Raw genomic sequence first — 19,220 nt, 5'->3', positions numbered from 1 at the left:
AACCAAAACAACATTTGCAGCTGCAAGGCCTCCAGCCTGACGTTTGCACTCACGATTATTACATAACATTTTGTGTTTTATGGTTTTAATTCACGTATGTTGTGGCATCAAAAGTATTGTTTACCAGCTGATGTCATTTCATATTTATGGCATGTAAAGGTCCTGCAACATGTTCTAATTTACAATATAAGCACATTTCTAGCATTAGCAGTCAGAGTGTAACTACTGTACGGCAGCCATGAATGTTATTTTATTAATGCTAGATTTGAGAAAAAAAATAAAAAGGCTCTTTAAGGAAGAGTGCCAGGTATTAAAAAAAAGACAAGATTACAACAGATTAAATTTGATTACATCAATATTTTCAAAGAGTATAAATGATTCTCACAGAGAGGAAGCATAGCGGTTCGGACAGATGGTTAGAACTGTCATCTTACTGGAAGAACGCCCTGGATTAGACATGGTTGGCAGGAGCTGTCAGTAAAGAGTTTTACGAGAGCCATCGTGGTCCGTATGGAAGCTGAAGACCTGGACAATCTTGGAGAATTAATTTTCCCACTATAGTAAATCACATAGAACGTGATTAACTTTCCATTGAAATAGTTTCTGTGGTTAGTTAGTTCCAACGCATAAGCATGCACCACTCCCTACTGTGACTTATTGTACTCTTTCTGTGACACCAGTTTGCATGTAGAGTATGATAAAAGAATTACACAGTTACCGGGGCCATCACGTTTTAGTCCAACTCAGCTCAGTTATGTTCAAATTAAATCCAAATCACTTAAATTAAATCTATCCTGACCAAACCTGATTATAACCCGGTACAGTATAATCTAGTTTATTGAAATAATGGGATTTCAGTACAGTCATTTCAATTCAAAGCGGTTCAGTTCTGATAGTAGGTATAAGATGCAAAGTTATAAAAAGCTGCCTGACAAAGAAGAGCAAGAGATTGCATCAAACCTGCCTTGATTCAATATCCCCGCCTGAGCATGCATGGGGTTTCAGGCGGTTGTGGAGAGGAAGAACTCCTCTTTAACAGGAAGAACCCTCCGACAGAAACGGAGTCAGGGAGGGCGGCCATCTGCCCTGACCAGCTGGGGGCTGAGAGGACGGGACACGGGTGCCAACAAGCACATACCTGCAATGGTAAAAGGAAACAAGTCCTTAAAGGGGACCTATTATGAAAAACTGTTTTTTTCTTGCTTTAACATCTATAAAGTGGTCTCCCCTCAGCCTGCCAACTCAGAGAAGGAGGAAAGAAACCAAATTCTGCAGTGTCTGTACAGCCGCCCGGATGAGCCGTCCAGTGTGATGTGGCTTCTACGAGCCGTTCAGATTCTGCGCCCGTCGTTACGTAACCAAAATGCAAACCACGCCCACAACTAAACACTGTGTCCTAACCAGTGCTTAATTTGTTCATGAAGAGGTCGGGGTGCGTTCCCCCCCGGGAAATTTTTTGAGCATAATGCATTTAAATGCATCAATCTGGTGCACTTTGGAAAGCTAGAATAACAATAATAGGGTGTCTACTGCCTTAACTTGCCTAAACTCCTCTCCGGAGCTTCTCTACCCGGCTAAACTTATTCTCCGCTCCTCTGTTTGTGTGAGCACAGAGCATGCACAGCCTTCACCGCTGATTGGCTGTTTCCCGTGCCTGTCTCTGTGTGTAACCAATCAGATGGTGCTGTGGGCGGGACATTGCTGGACACAGTGCAGTGACTGCAGGCAGAGAGACGCGGCTGCATCAACCCCAAAATAACGCAGTTTTAAATTGTACAAACACAATATTGGTATCGTTGGAAAGGAAAAAATGTCCTCTTAATTTTGGGGGGGCTGAGATCAAATTTGGGGGGGGCTTCAGCCCGTTTTTTTTATTTGTAGTGAATTTCCAAAGTTTTTTTGGTCGGGGGCGTGGTTTGCTGGCCCATCTTTTCATAGCATCAACAAATCTCCAACTCTTTCAAAAGACGTTAAAACTTTATAAACAACATGAAATTCTTGGGATTTGTTCTGTAAATGAATTTATGCATATTATTATTTTTTATACATTAAAAAAAACTTTTTTATATTATTATTGTTTTATATATATACGAGAGGTGCCGGATCTGCCCAAATAAGTCCCGGAACAGGGAGGCCAAAATCGAGAGGTGCCGGATCCTGTTCCGGCAGGATCCGGCACAAATTAACCCCTGGTCCTAACTGCATGTGAGCATCCGACTATCGCATCGCACTGCGTGACATCGGACGCTCTCTGTCCATATCCCTCCAGCAGCTGCCACTTTATTGAGGTTTTTGTAGTGAAATGAGGAGGTATCATAGAGATAACTTCTCATTTCCACTAACTGGATCAGCCGTTCCTCATCCATGACTGTTTCCTACAGCGCTTTCAACCGGCTTTCAACGAGAGCGGCAGGAAGAAAATGTCGACAAATGTTCAGCTCATCTATGCTACACTCAATTAATCAATCAAAAGATGTTTTTAAGACATTCAAGGCCTGTTTGAAATATTTGATGCCATAATAGGTCCCTTTTAAGAGGATTAATAGAATATGCATACATGAGAAATAAAGAAAACAGAGTGAACATGGGTGCTCAGTGCATCAAGGAAGGCCCCAAGCGGTCCACGTCTATAGCATCACAGCAGAAGGGATGGGCCAGAATTGCTACCATTCAAGAAATTGGCCAAGTAAAAAACCTATTAAAAGAATTCTGCAGTACCTGGTAAAGCTCTAAAACTGCAAGTAGCAAAATTTAGTTCCCAGGTCCAGCTTGTGAAAAGTGCCCTGGGTGAGCGGGATCATGAATCAGTGAAGATAAGTTGAAGGCAGGCTGTGATAGGCCAGCCCCCTGTAGTTATCAGCAGAGAGGGACCTACTGGAGGGTTGGAGCCCTTCAATCTTTTACCAGTCCTGAGGCGGCCACCTCTACTGGCCGGGGCCCTCAATCAAATCCAGCCCTTAAAGCTAATAGCTTATATGAGTTTTCCTGAAAATAAAACATCTCTTCTAATCTAAATCAAGCATGAGAAAAACAGCACTCGCCAAAACTCTAGAGCTCATTTATGTATCAAACTGCATTTTAAGAAGTGAGGCGTTTTTGGCCTCACAAAGAAAAATGCTTGTGAGGTCTCTTGGGGTCTTCTGACTGCCTACACCTTTTTGATCATGTTTTAGACATTTTTTAAATGACTTGTGACTGCATTCATTATAGTTGTTGCAATCAGTTTCAGTTTATCAATAATTGAAAGGGAGGGGATCAAGGGAGCTCCGTACTTCTCAGGTACCTGAAATGGCAATATAGTAGCTCCATTATTAATACTGGCATCACTCAATGTAGAATTTCACTTGGAGGGATGCAAAACATGAAGAAACTCACCCCGTAGCAGGTGTAACTCCATCTGAACTTACCGTGATCAACTATTGCTGAACCGAATCCAGGCTCTGGATGAAACTTCTGTGGATGCGAAAGGTCTCTCTGTTTGTTTGATACAAGGAGAGTAAACCTGAGTAAACTTGCATCATTATGAAGGTTCTGTTCCCCTAAAAGCATTATCATCTTCAATTTTGTGTGCGGCAGTAAGTTCATCTGCTTTGATTCCTTCACATATTTCTCTGGTACATCTGGATTTGGTACAAGAGGACACATGATTAGGCAGAATTACTGTTCTGTCTAATTCTGTCACTAATGCTGTACTGTCCATTATAATGACTTGTGAACAAATGTTAATGCCTCTGCAAAGCTGCTGCAGCTTTTAGTGATGGACTACAGCAGGGGTATTCAACTATATTCGGCTGGGGGCCACATCTGCAAAAGGACTGTATGGAGAGGGCCGCACAATTTGAAAATTTGGGGGTTTTCAAAATATATTTTGCACTCAAAGACGAAGACTTATGTATATATAATACATTTGTATACATTTGAATATATCTAGTTTACATATGAATTATGTATTAATTGTCTCCAGATTTAGTCATTGTCAATGTTAAATATAATATTCAGATAAAGAAATATTATTTTAAATGCAAGTTCATTTTGAAACCATGCATTGTGCAAACTTGATGTCCTCTTAATATGAAGTTGATATTGACCTACTTTTAATAAAACACGCCATAATGACAAAGCACCACTTTCCACCAAGATTTCCTTATTTGAATATTATATTAAGCATTGAGCACAAGCATTTCAGTCCATAGTAGTAGTAGTTCCCCACTTATTCCACCGAACACCGAAAGTGTTTTTTTACTATTTTCGGCTGAACATTCGATGCATCACTATTATTTAAATTTTTTTTTTTTTTTTTTTCAACAAACAACCCCTTTTTGAAATATGACCAGGGGCCATATAAAAGGTCCTGGCGGGCTGCATGTGGCCCGCGGGCCGCCATTTGAATATCCCTGGACTACAGGAGCCGGTCTTGTGTTTTGTTTCCTTTTTCTTCTGTTGCCTTTATTGAAAGTGGTGAGACAGAAAATGGGGACAGAAATGCCAGTAAAAGGCCACGAGCTGGAACTTGAACTCTGGCCGGCTGCGCGAGGACTCTAGTCCCATGCTTGCTCAAAGTGAGCCCCTGCAGGGCCACATTTGAATACAGTTTTGTGGCTTGAATATTGAATTCACAACAGTTTCCCACAACTGTTGCCATTATGTCCTCAAATTCATGGACAGGGGCAGAGAAAAAAACAGACTCAGACAGAAAAACGACTCTCAGCTCACTGTCCTTTTAAAAGCAATTAAGTCTGCTTGAAGCAGATTTAAAATTCAAATTTAACGACACCTCCAGGCAAAGCTGTTTTGGAGGGCGGTGACAGTAACATCAATAATGATCTATCGCAGCAACTTATGTTCTCTGGCTCCCCAGATATCACTGAAGACTGCGATGGGTTTTATCGTGCTGGTTATAGACCAATGAATACACAAATGAAAGGCAGAAATCGGACATTGCGAGATATACCATCTCCAGAGAGTCTCTCCTTCCTGCTGATTGTACATCAAAATGATGCCGTAGCAAAGCAAGCAAGGAAAAGAAGATGTTATTATTGGTCCCCCGGACATTGGAGATGTCCAAAGCCACGGGAGCTCAGAAGTCAGAGGCGGACTGATTAGAAAACTTGGAAACTCGTCCCTGCTTCATCTTTGAAGACTCAGCTTTATAAATCCCGCGGAGTGTGCAAAGCGGGGAAATGTGTGAGCCAACAGCGCAGGCCTGATGCCTGGGATTTACTTCTGACTGCGAGCGTTGAAGGGACGAGTTATCAGAGTTCACAGTCTGATCCCCATCAAAGTGCATGTATAGCCCGAATCAGAACAAATAATTTAACCATCAAACTACAAAAATGAATATAGTTATTTGATCATTTTATGTTGGAACTGTATGGAAAAATCATGCAAGAGTACTTATCATAAAACTAGTGATCATAAAAAGGATGACAACTATCTTACATCCCTTAATCTGGCAAATATACTTTTTACTGACACTTAAATCCAGTGTGTATATATGAAATAGTTTCACTTCCATGTTTAACCTTTCAGGGTCGGTGGAGTTAGTTTAACAATTTTCACGTGTAGAATTGTTTTTGTGATCCTTCATTAATCCGAGGCAGGTGTTCCCTTCACAGATGGTTAGCTCATCCTGCTGCGTAACACTGTCAACCTTCATTGTCTGTGACTGGCGGCTGCAGCCCGCGGCGCAGGACTGACTTCCTGCAGTCTTGCTGCATCATGCAGTTCAGCTGCCACAGATGGCAACAATGCACCTGTGTGCTTGTATGTTACTGATACTTTATGTCCTGTAGGTTCATGGTGCTTATTTGCTGTAACAAGGCGGCGTCACTCTGTATCTGATGTTCAGATGCAGTAGATTTGGAAAAAAAAAAACAGATTTGTGACTTAGGTTACCTCACTCTGAAAGGAACTGGCTCAGCAAATCAAAACTTTGAGCTCAATGGCAACACTGCTGCTGCTGTGCAGCTTTAGCAAATTTCAGAAACTTCAAAGTCGAGCTTCCATACCCCTGACTGAAGGTGCAAATTAGTTTAGCAAGGTGTCTGTCCTCATTTAAAAGCATGAGGTGAAAAAATGGAAAAGATTTCAAAGTAACAACATACAATGTTTGCTATTCCAACCAATTGCTCAAACACTAAATTATTAAAATGACTGAACAGCAGCAAAGAGCAGTTTTGTTTTGTTTTTCACAAGCAGTTTAGCTCCAATTCTTTAATGTTTGTTATGATTTAACACTTGCTGATTGATGGCTTAGAAGCCCTTCATACATTGTTTTAATATCAAAATGATGTAATTAATATCAAAAGCCGCCAGACAAATAAGTAATAACAGTAATATTTTCCTTTAAATGTGGGATACAACTATAGCAACTCACAGCAGAGCATCCCTCTAGCACTGAATCTAGTACAAGCCCTACATTTCAATTCACATTTCAATTCACATTTCAATTCAAAAATATTTCATTAACCCCCAAAAGGAAATGAATTGTTGCAGTAGTCTTAATTTAAGTCTCTTCAAAGAGACATTGTAGAGGGTTGGGCAGGAAGGATCTCCTGCAGCGGTTTGACTTGCAGTGGATCTGAAGAAGACACTCTGTTGCTGAATCACTGTGTTGTGAGGAAGCAGCCCAGGGTTGTCCATTATCTGCTTCATTTTATGAAGCATCCTCCTTTTCAAAATCAGCTCCAGAGGCTCCAGTCCCCAGAACAGAGCCATCCTTCTTTATCAGTATTTGCAGTTTCTGTAAGTCACTGGCTGTGATGCTGCTCCCACTTGTACTGGAGGCCTGAGGGCTTCAGTGTGAACAGGAATGGTGAGAGTACAGTGCCCTGTGGTGCTCCTACTGACCAACTGGACCAACTGAATGGTTGTGTGCAGAGGTGTCAAGTAACGAAGTACAAATACTTTGTTACCTTACTTAAGTAGAAATTTGGTTATCTATACTTCACTGGAGTCATTATTTTTCAGACGACTTTTTACTTTTACTCCTTACATTTTCACGCAATTATCTGCACTTTTTACTCCTTACATTTTAAAAACAGCCTCGTTACTAGGGGTGGGTATTGGGAAGGACCTCACGATACGATACGCATCACGATACTTGAGCCACGATACGATACACATTGCGATATCCCGATTATGCGATATCCCGATTATTATATTCTACATAGTTCACCGAAAAATGTAAAAATGCATTACACATCTTAAAATCCAAGTTGTATATATGTACATCAGATGATAGTGATGGATCTTAAAATCCGAGTTGCACGTTCATCAGATTATAGTGACAATTCATGGGACAAACTGAGTCAAAACAATGTTTTATTATAACTATACAAGCTAAAGTTACAACATATTTGTATATGTTTTTCATATTATTTACATCATATGAAATTAACATTAAATTTAGTATGAGGTTGCTTTAATTATGTGGCAAATGATAATAAACACAAGAAAGATGGGTACTAAAACCAAGGACAGGCACAGTGATCAGTCAGTATAGATATAAATCCATAAATAAATAAACCTCTGTCCATTAATTTTCATTTTTTAAGGACAGGCAATTGTGTTATAAAATGAAATAAAACGTGAAATAAAACCTGAGCTCAGTGCAGGGCCCTCCCAGGGTTGGTAGAGAGTGGCAATGCCCAGGACTGTCACTTAGGTAGGAGCACTGGGTGATAGAATGGGGAAAAAATCGGGGATTAAAAAAAAAAATAAAAAAAAATCGATATTCAAATTTTGAATATCGATATTGAATCAGCTGGAAAAGTATTGCGATATATTGCCATATCGATATTTTTGCCCACCCCTACTCGTTACTCTATTTCATTTCGACCTTTAAAAAAAAACTATCCAGTTAAATTGCTCCATCCAGATAGAGTGAATTTGGTTGTGGTTGTTTCAGATGTTCTTGTCCAGTTTTGTTCTTACATCCGTTCCCTCAGATTCCTGCAACTAAACTTGGATGTACATTCCAATAAAGGATAGTATAAATGATAACATGCCTCTGAAGTTTGACTTTTTGCACCATTACAATACTTATAGGCAACTAGTCATCATATCTTCTGCTCTCTGAAACATGTTAATGCTCAATAGTACACATATATGGTTCTTTAATATATTTGCATTATACTAAGACGCATTCATTTTCAATGGCTTTTGTCCTTAATGGCTTTTTCCCCCTTACATTACTTTTACTTTTATACTTTAAGTAGTTTTGAAACCAGTACTTTTATACTTTTACTTAAGTAAAAAACTCGAGTTGATACTTCACCTTCTACAGGAGTATTTTTAAACTCTAGTATCTATACTTCTACCTGAGTAATGAATGTGAATACTTTTGACACCTCTGGTTGTGTGTCCAACCTGTGGTCCATGTGTCCACCTGTGTCCTCTCGAGTGTCTTCCATAGTAATCCAGGCTGGATGCTGGTAAATGCACCGGAGAGCAGCAGCTGAGCTACACAGGCAAACATTGTGCTGGTAAACAGCCAGGGACAAAAGTATGCTTCATAAAAAAATATCTCATTTCTGATCTCCATCTTCCATTTAAGTAGTTATCACAGCCAAAATCACACAGCCAAAAATAAAAGCTGAAACGTACCATATGTGACATAGTAAGATGAAGACTTTAATTACATGCAGACTGGCTCCCATTTAGTACATTATGAGTTCCAGCTCTCCTAAGCTGGCAGCTCTTGCCAAGTTGCTTTGTGACTGAAAACAAAAAAAAACAGTTTCAAAAAACAACTGGGTTTAAAATGTTTGGCAGGTTGTGTAAGTGTTTGGTGTCTCCTTTGGTGTATTGCTCCATCAAACTCCATGAGGAGGGCAGTGTTCCACAGAAATCACGCCGAAAAAAAGTGCCATCCCGAAACTCGCACACATGACAGCACCTGCCAACAACAATAAAATCCCGCTAGTGCTGTTAAGTTAGTATTTCTTACAATATTACTTGTCGCTGTCATACAAAACACTGCAGAAGCTGCACTCAGCCAAACCTGAGCTTTGTGTTTCTGTCGTACTGCTTCACCTTGCCTGGGATGGCAGCCCTCAGATTGAATATCAATATGAGAAACATATAAGGGCCGTCTGAAAAGGCTGACAGATTTTTTTATTTTTTTTGTGGATCAAGCACAAATATCCCTGACTGCATTACTGGGTCACAGGCACGTTGCCATGTTATGGAACAATGTGCGTCAGCTTATTTGCCTCTGGTCCTGCTGCTCTTTTTCCAAAAAAATCTAAATATTTGCAGTTCATTGTAGTTCATTGATTTTCTATCACAAGGAATACTAAAAATACAGTGTTCAGCCATCAGGTTGAGGAGCTGACGCCTGCAGACATCAGTGGCTGTGTGAAGCATCCACACAGGCAACATTTCCTTAGATGTATTTGAATAAGACATGATGCCAGTTTATTTTTGTAACATCCCCCCACCAGACAGTTGGCAGGCGCTGGAGTTGTGACTAACCTTCTTCCAGATTCATATTCGGCAAAAACAAAAAAATAAAATAAAATAATAAAATTAAAATAAAGCCTTTGTCTGTGTAATTCAAATAGGACTGAATTGATTATATTGCATATAAATATATTGGTTATTAACCATTTTACCAACAGGCAGAAGACGGCATTCTGAAGCACAGCGGGGATATACAACCAGGCGAGGGACCGTTCTTGTTAATCTGATTAATTTGCATCTGACATCACGATTCCAACAATATACATTTCATACATTCATATTAGAAGAGTTTCTTTCTTAGTTAATCAGTCCTGTCTCATGATATTATATTATAGTCTAATTTATCCATACTTGACATATTGCAACATTGTTTGGGGCGCTTCTTATTCTTCGTACCTTAATCAATTATTTTGAAATTCAGAAAAGATTTTTGAGAATTATTTCATTTTCTTCTCAGCAAGCACCTTCTGCACCCTTATTTAGCAAATTTAAATTATTATACATTTTTTCTATTAATATGTTTCAGACATGTCTGTTTATGTTTAAGTTCATTCATTCCAAACAAGACATTCTAGGCACTTTTCATATTTTTTTTCTGTTATCATCAGATATTCATTCTTATTCAGTTAGAGGTGGGAAGAACTTTCATTTACCTCTTTGTCGTACCTCCAGTCACAAATCCTTTATCAAATTCCATGGCCCTCAACTCTGGAACTCTTTAGATAGATCTCTTAAGTTAGTGTCATCCTTAAAAATGTTTAGGACCAGCTTGGTGGTGTATCTCTTATCTAGGCAAAATGAATAGGCTATTCTAATTGAAATGAAATTGCCATTTTATGGATATTTTTGTTTGTGTGTTTATTGTGTTTTTCTTTGTTTCTTTTACCTTTTCTTTTTTCCTTTCTTTTCTTTTTCTATTGATTGATTTGTTTTTGTGATTTTGTATTGAGGGGGAGGATTTTTTATAAGCCCTTCGGGCTTCTTTTCCTCTCCTGCACAATCATTTGTCCTTGTATTGTTAATATACTGTAATTACTGTTTTATCATTGTGCATATGAAGAAAATAAAATAAAAATAAATATATATAATAAATAAAAAATACAGGTTTATTTTCCACTGCTTCAATTTCAGCTCCAGTTCTTTGATGTTACAGAATTAGTAGATGTCGCATACCCTTGCTTCCCAAGAAAATATCCAAAAGCTCCAATCTCTGCAAGGCTTTTGACTTATACATCCTCTCTAAAATGCTTTAAATCTTGATGGCTATTTGGCAATGCTTACAAAGGTAAAGTTGGACCGTAACACTGAGAAAACACAAAGTCATGTTTCCACATGTTCATCAAAATACTTGTATCTTGCAGGTCTGTGTGGGGAGACGGGGTACAGTAGAAGAAGAGGACCCGGCAGCGGTGAAGTGTTATGGAGACGGTCACCTTTAGGTAGCCCGTCCAGCATGCAGTCTGCCCTTCCCAGCTGTGCATCCCCAGTGGTGCCATGATCCAGTTCTAACTGTGGGTGAGCATCCAGTCCACATTTAAAACATTGAAGCATATTTTTCTGGTCATGAATGGAACTTGTTAGCATGTGGAAACATGAATTATTTCTAAGGAAACCAGCGGAACTTTGTGCATTTACTATGAAGAATCTAATAGATGTTATAATATGTCCTAAGATCTGAAATGGATCAATGAAATGTAAATCATATGCTATGATCTCAGCTAAAGTGGCAGAGCTTCATCCTTTTTATAATAGATATAATTTCTTTGTGACTGATATCTTCTTGAAAGATGATGCTCCATAACTTCAACTGAGCTCCAGAAAGTGACCGAATCAATACCAAGGTCGTACGAAGGCGGTTCTGTCAGTTTTATGGCTTTCAGTATCTATTCTTGTGTTTTCTGATGTTTTTCTTTGTTCTCCTGTTTGAGTCTTTGTCTTGTATTTCTTTGTGTTGCTTTAGGTTTGCTGGTTGATGTGCTGCTTGCTTTAGTTTGAAAAGCTGATTCTTTGTGTGTTTTGATTTGACTTCCCTTTTTTCTCCTGATTGTTCACACCTGAGTCCTGTCGACCCCTGGAATTATATGTTGTCTTGTCTTTCCTCTTTTCCTGGTGCATCTGTCTGTTTTTTTGTTCTGGCATGTCCTTGTGTTCTGCGTTACTGTTACTGTTACGGTTTTTCTTTCCTGTAAAGGTTGTTTTCTGTTTTTTGTCCAGGATTTCCTGCATTGCAGCACTTTCTGTTTTAATAAAGGACAGTAAGGCTATTTTCGCACTGCAGGCAAAAGATACCGAAGTTGGATTTTTTTCGACCCATATCGGATTTTCTGAACAGCTCAAATGACACAAAGTCCCATCTTTTCACGTAAGACCTCATATGTGGTACCAATGCGGATACGTATCTGAGTTTTTCCAAAGCGACTTCAGTCTGAACTGTCAGATCAAATCTCATCCGTCTTTGAGGTTAGCGTTTCATGATTAGTGTCACAATTCTGCAGTGGCGAGATTCTCTGAAGGCTTCAGTAAAGCCGTTCAGGTCAGGCTCCACCCCTGGCTCCAATTCCGCATCCACTCTGTCTGTACTACCGTCTCTGTACAGATTTTGAAGCCATCGCTCCACACAAAGCCAAAGTTTAAAGTTTTACTTCCCCAGGCTTCTTCTCATTATAATTAGTTCATGAATGGCGTCGCATCGTCTTCCTTTGCATGGGTGTCACTTCAAAAAAGACGCCTGTTCACAACGAAGTCTCATATGAGACTCATCTAAAATACTAATGTGAACAACCACAAAAAAATTGGATCTTGGCAAGAAATCTGAATTGAGCATGAAGCCCTGCAGTAGCCTTAGTTGGTATTCCTGCCTCCTCGTGTGCTCTCCTGCATTTGGGTCCTTCTTTCTACTTTTGGATGACAACAGTCATCATATTTGGTTGGGCAAAATCTCATTAAAATACTTACAAGAACTTGTACATACATGAAACATGTACATACAAGAATTCATTTCTGTCAGTAAGCCCAGATTGTTTCAGCTGGGACACTGAAATCACAATTATCTAAAACAATTATCAGATGACTTGAAACATTTTGCATTTATCAAACTAAACATAAACATTTTTTACATTTCTTTTGTAAACTTAAGAGAATGAAGTTCAAACTGCTCAGATATTACTTGGAAAACATTGTTAAACACAGATAGAAGGAAGGAAACGTTCACATGTGGACACGTTTTTCTCCATTATGTTGTTTTCGTAATCATTGAAAAAAATAAAAATCACAATTAAGATTCAAGTCCTTTCAGAATTGTATCCAATACCAGCATCTTGGAAGCCTTGAAACACTGTTTTTTGAAAATGGGTCCCAGGTGTAAAAAAAAAAAAACCAACAAAGATGTTTTTATCTACACAACTAAGACAATTTTCATGCAAACGGAGATGCTCTACTCCCACCTCCAGTCTACCCCTTAGGACGTATCATCAACTGCAATATCAGATTACATGCTTGTGTTTGTGCCGCAGAAGGTTATTTGAGTCTATTAGCTCTACTACAGTTAAATCTTGCACTTATCTGCTAAACGTTGAGCAGAAAAGGATTATTGACAATACAGTAGTATACAACACAGCACAGCAGATTTGTCTTTTGGAGACGTACACAGATGCACATGCTTATACCATCTCTGCTTGCAGTGCACTATGCCGCTACATGAAGGCAATTCTTGAAGAAATGCTGTTTCTACAGGAAAAAAACCTAAAAACCATTCAAAAGGGAAAGATAATATTGGGAAGATTTTATTTTCATCCGGATCAGAGTTCCTCAATAGCATAAAAATAGGATGAAAAGATGAAAAAAGCTTATTTATCATGTACAAGCCCAACAGTAGCTTTCAGATTTTAAACCTTTATTTAACTTTTACTGTAGCAAAAAATAAATGTGAGTAAAAAAGACATTCTGAATTAGTAAAGTTCCTGCATCATTCCCTGAGGGATTTTGGAAGTGGACCAATGTTATTGCATTGTAGTCTGCTCCAATATTATAATAAATCATATTTTTGACTGAAGACCTCTTCAATGTAATTCACCTCTTTAGAAAAAAAAAAAGAAAATGAAAGAAAAACAGCTTTGCAGCTCAATGTCTTATCTGTATAAGCTTTTATTTTTGAATGGTGCATGCAAGAATTATTCTCACCTCAGGCTGAGGATTTAATGGTGTATTTATTAGCAGAGCTCAATAAACATAATTGCCATGTACAATTAAGTTAAGCCTCAGCATATTGCCATCTTCCCGAGCAGTGGGAACTGGATCACCCTGGAAAATGTGATGACTTGTTTTCTCATGTGTAAAGCTGAAATGAATATGCTAAACACCTGTGCCCGCATTATGTCTGTTTCATCTTTGTTTAATTGAGCAGACCACTTAATAACAGCATTTTCCAGTTTAGGCTCAGCACAATTCAAACAGCCTTTAAGTAAGAAGCAAACTCTGGGAGAAATATGGAGGTGTGCTGTTCTTAAACTCAAGTGCAAATGAGCAATGAAGAACGAGGAGTTCAGTCATCTATCCATGTTTTTTGTGCTTATCTGAGTCTGGAGGCAGCAGTGGAGGCAGAGCTGCCAACGGGTTCCTCTCCCCAGTCTCCTGCTTATGCTATTCCAGAGGGACACGTTTAGAAAGCAGGTGCTCCCTCTGAAAGGAGGTGTTCCGATCCTCCAGATAGGACACAACCAAAATACTTCATCTCAAAGGTGTCAAAGCAGGAGTCTTGATGGATGTTCAAACAAGCTCAACTGAACAGAGCAGCAGCAGTTCCTCTCTGTGCTCTGAATGGCTAAACCTAAAGGGACACCATTCAAACCTGACTTTAGTTTTTTCAGTCAAAACTCTTTACCAAAAGTGAAAGGGGTTTAAAAACGAATTCTGAAAAATAATTAATTAATAAATGCATACAAACTCTAACACTGTAAAGTTGAATTTAGCATCCTTGCTCACACTCACACTCACCCCTACACAAAATTAAGTCCAGTGATGAACTGCCCATGGGTCCATGCTACTGCACACTAAACGCTCAAATAGTGCAGAGTAACTAACTCTCTTTAACCGTGTCAGGTGAATTTACTTATAATAATAAATGGATTTCTAATATGGTGCATAAACATTTGATTGGTAGTCAGCTTATCCAAGTGGCTATCAATGATCACTTCCCCATCAGTCATTGACATGCTACAAAGCTTTGTAAAACAATCTGTGCACACATGCGCAGATCCCATGCTCCTCCTGCGTTATGGATCAGCTGAAGGATCTGGTAGCCACGGCTAACTCTTATTGGCAGACGGTGGGCGTGTTCCAGTCGGCTTCCTGGGCCTTTTTGTACCACCAATTTGTGTCATGGCAACCATGCAGTATGAGAAAAAAGAGGCTTCACATCACTAATGTCTGCAGGTACGACAAAGAGGTAAATTAAAGTTCTTCCCTTATTCAGTTAGAGGAGGGAAGAACTTTCATTTACCTCTTTGTTGTACCTGCAGTCACCAATCCTTTATCAAATTCCATGGCCCTCAACTCTGGAACTCTTTAGATAGGTTTCTTAAGTTAGCCTCATCCTTAAAAACGTTTAGGACCAGCTTGGTGGGGTATCTTTTATCTAGACAAAATTAACAGGCTATTCTTACGGAAATGAAATTGCCATTTCATGGATATTTTTGTTTGTGTACTTATTGTATTTTTCTTTGTTTATTTTACCTTTTCTTTTTTCCTTTCTATTCTTTTGCTATCGACTGATTTGTTTTTGGTGATTTTGTATTGAGGGGAGGATTTTTTATAAGCCCTTCGGGCTTCTTTTCCTCTCCTGCACAAATTATTTGTCTTTATATGATAAAAAAATTATTGTGTTATCACTGTGCAAAAAATAAATAATAAATAAAAAAATAAAAAAAATGTATTACAAAGTATTCAGTATGCAAACACTTGTACAGCCTGCATTAGGCGAAAAAGAGATGGTGTGCTGTTTCCACTAATATTTCCATTGACCAACCTCCATAGATGTTTACAACAATGCACAAAGCATTAGGTCACATGACCCAGTGGTTTCTGAAGACCAGTTCTTAGGCCTGTTTTTCTTCTTGCGTTGCACAGCCATGTTGCTCCGGAAGTTGGCGTATGTCAATCAAAGTTAGCTTTTCTCTGAACTATCTGAAGATCTGCCAACTGACGTTTACAGCGTGATGTACCATTTCACATATTGACTCGACGGCAAAACCAAAAAAACGACAGACAGTCGATAGCCTCATCGCTTTTGAGGTGTCACGCTACATACTGTACTACCAACTACCAACGTACCCGTCGGCGGGGCGTACTGTATATTGTGTTGGACTGTATCTACTGTGTTGCTTCTACCATTTTAATATCATTAAAATAATTTAACTTCAAAACTTATATGCTTCGATAGTTTTGTGGACAAGTTATGACCTTTAAGTTAGCTAGTATTTGTATTGATCCTTTTTATTTGTCAAAATGAAATTAAAATAAAAACGTCCTCTTTAAAGGAAACTCTTGAGTCTCACATGAATGTAGCGTCATAACTAATATTAATACAAAACCATTTGTATACTAATACATACAAAATAAGTTGAATTCCATGTAGACAGAGTAGGTGCTTCACTCCTCGTTTGAACCGTGTCTCTTAGGGTGAAGCTACATGAGAGTACCGGCACTAAAATCCACCTTCATGAAGGCCACAGTGATGTCATGTCCCAGCCAGAGCATTTAGTTCAATTTAATTTCTATATGCAAAACATCAGCAGCATGCCACGAAGACCAATTAGTACATCGACATTGTAGCTGCAGTGGTGTTGTTAAATACCAAGCATTTCTTACTATGTACGTGCTTATTCCTTCCTTTCCAGCTGGGTATAATAACCTGAAGTTATGTTCCAACACTACTAACTACAATATATTTTAGTATTTGTTTAATGACTTTCACAGTGCAATTAGAATTCCCAAAGGGACACATTATGAAAGAAATGTTCAAGGCTGAAAGGGTAGCGCACACTTTCCACCAAGACCACCAACTGTGGGTAACATCACTTCATGCCATTTGGCCTGTAATCAATTTCACCACAACAGTGATGGGATTGACGAGCCTATCAGGTTATCCCGATCTAAGGCCTCCAGAGGTTTTGATGCTTCCAATATTTTTTCTTCCCTCACTTAAATTCAGGATGGATGTTACAGAGTTCACCTCCTCCATCATTACATGATCTGTGTACTAATATTGTTGCTGCATTTGTGGCATAGTGCTATTTTATTTTTTCAAAGCCAGGTATTGATGCACCTTTTTTCTTGGGGTGTCCTTTAGTGCCAGATATATCGTTATAAAAGCAGTTGGTGCTGTTGAGTTTACAAGTATTTCATCTCTATTACATACTGTGTGATCTTGCTTGAGTCTCGTCCAGGTTATTTATCCATCATACTTAAATATCCCTCTTTTTGACAGTGACCAGTTTTGTTTTATTTTATTTTCTCCAGGTAATGCAGAGCCAAACAACCAATCCTGGAGATGCCGAAGAGAAGAGATATTCTTGCCATCGTGTTGATTGTATTACCCTGGACTCTGCTCATCACTGTTTGGCACCAAAGCGCGATAGCTCCACTCCTCGCCATCCGCAAGGGTACGCAGTACAACACACTCCACGGTCAATATCAAACCTGAAGTGGGTCCTTGACCCTAACGCTCCACTTCCCTTTTAGACAATAAGTCGTTGATGTAGAAGCACTCACAGCCAATGACCACAAGTTTCATCAGATCTCAATAACACTCGTCCAGTCTCTGTACTCATCAGAGTGGACGGTTTATCTGCATATTTATGTGATGGAGGCTTAAAAGTTACCATCCCACACTCACTCTCATACATTAGCTTGATTTCAGACACTCAGACTGTCACTTGAATAGAGTTCATTTATAAAAGGTAAATGGACTTCATTTATAAAGCAATTTTCTAGTCTTGTTGGCGCATCAAAATGGCTTTAGATGCACATTCACCTATTCATGTATACCTTCATATAGCACTTCTGAGTCACTTTATTATTTCTCTATCCTACACCTACTTGGAAATCAGTGAACGCACTGAGAATATTGAGGGGCTCCTGCCCGAGGATACTTAGATGTGTGGACTGCAGAGGGCAAAGATCAAACCACCAACTTTCCAATTAACAAATGACAGCTCTACCTTTACCTCTGTTCTACCACACCCTCCGAAATCGCTTGGCTGCAATAAAATCTTGCATCTTTTATTTATTTTTCTGCATTGCTAATAACTTGCCCGTTGCAGTATGTTCCAAAAGTACATCCTCTAACAACTTAACTGCGTCCATGCCTTTGCAAATGACTCCAGAAGTAATAAAGTTTGACCTCAGAGCGAAATGTGAATACCTCCTTCCCACATGTCCCATTTGCACACCAGTCATTTGTATGAGCTCATCAGCCTCTCCATCATCTTCAGAGACCACGCAGCCAGCAACAGTGTAAAATGTCAAGTACGCTGCAACGTAAACACAACCAGATTAGAGCAACACCAAATCGATGAAGTCGTTTGTTCTTTCCTTGTAGCGCCATAAGGCCAGATACAGGGGCCAGAAAATATAACAGGTTTATTCAAATGGCCTAAAGCAGCAATGACGATATCCCACAAATTAGAAATTATTCAGGTCGATCTGTTTTTGCAGATAGTTTAAACATATTCAGACTGCAGTAGTATGATTAGCTATTTGCTTTAAAAAAATCATTGAATAACTAAAATACTTTTCCCTTAAAGATATATTGTGTAGATTTAAAAGAAATTATATTATTCTACTCTTTCTTTTTATACACTGAAGGTCGATTCTAACAAAAAAATAGAAAAATGATAATTTAAAGAATAGATTTTGGTCTGCACTATTTGACCAGGATGTGTCCGGACGTTTCCTTTTGTGTGCTCCTAAAAGAGAGACAAGAGATTTCTTTTTTTTTTCTTCTTCTTTTTTTGGCAGCACGCCTCCCGGACCCTGGCAGCTGACGCTGAACATCTGGCTATCAGCGGATTGCGTTAATCTTTGTGCAGCAGAAAAATCCTCTTTACATTGGAGGTGCGAATGCAGCTCAAGCACAGCGGTGACAAAGGCTGCCATTAGCTGTGAGCGGTGGCACAATGAGAAGATAGTAACAACATTTATGCTCCTATAATCATATTCTGCCCATCATCACCATGCTGTCAGAGCACATACGCAGCATCTGGAGCCAACTCAATGTACGTCTCAACACTGTTTGTATACATGCCTTCAATAATTGAGCAATACCCTCCTAAATATTTACAGAAAAAAACTGTGAATCTTGCATATTTTTATAGATTTTGTCAGGAGCAAAATAACTAGCAAGATTCCTTAATCTTACTTGTATGCTTACCACTACATGAGCCTGATAATCTTGGAACCAGTTCTGCTCCAGCTCCGTGATAATAAAAACCACAGTCGGCATCAGGTCATTCCATCTTCGGAGCAAACGCTTTAATGTAGAAAGACCAACCAAAATAAATCCTAATATGCTGTAGAAATTGAGGGGTAAAGGAGTCTGTGGAGTCTGAACATAAAAAGTGGGCCTTTCTGCTGGATCCACGTACCCTTTTTTTCTTTCGTTATGAAACAAAGCCCAGAGGCGATGCCTGGGGAATAGCAGGGCTCATCTTTTCCCTCCCGCGTCTTGCACTGTCTCTCTGTCCGTCAGCTGTGTTATC

The 19,220-nt window shown here is 39.1% G+C and overlaps 1 protein-coding gene across 6 annotated transcripts in view; it reads left to right on the top strand.

Moving 5' to 3' along the window:
- The window catches only part of b3gat1a (beta-1,3-glucuronyltransferase 1 (glucuronosyltransferase P) a), a 110,171-nt gene that overhangs the window by 66,239 nt on the left and 24,712 nt on the right, over window positions 1-19,220 (top strand). For 5 of the 6 annotated variants that reach the window (XM_061718886.1, XM_061718885.1, XM_061718880.1 and 2 more), the window contains 2 exons: window positions 10,827-10,980; window positions 16,981-17,123. In XM_061718886.1, the coding sequence (XP_061574870.1) occupies window positions 17,012-17,123 (112 nt within the window). In that variant the 5' untranslated portion in view covers window positions 10,827-10,980; window positions 16,981-17,011. The remainder of the gene's footprint in view (window positions 1-10,826; window positions 10,981-16,980; window positions 17,124-19,220) is intronic. The other variant, XM_061718884.1, reaches the window with a different exon arrangement.

Source organism: Cololabis saira, chromosome 4, assembly GCF_033807715.1.
Source record: "Cololabis saira isolate AMF1-May2022 chromosome 4, fColSai1.1, whole genome shotgun sequence".
Taxonomy (NCBI): domain Eukaryota; kingdom Metazoa; phylum Chordata; class Actinopteri; order Beloniformes; family Belonidae; genus Cololabis; species Cololabis saira.
The sequence above is the reverse complement of the archived record's forward strand: the minus strand, read 5'-3'. Positions and strand labels throughout refer to the sequence as shown.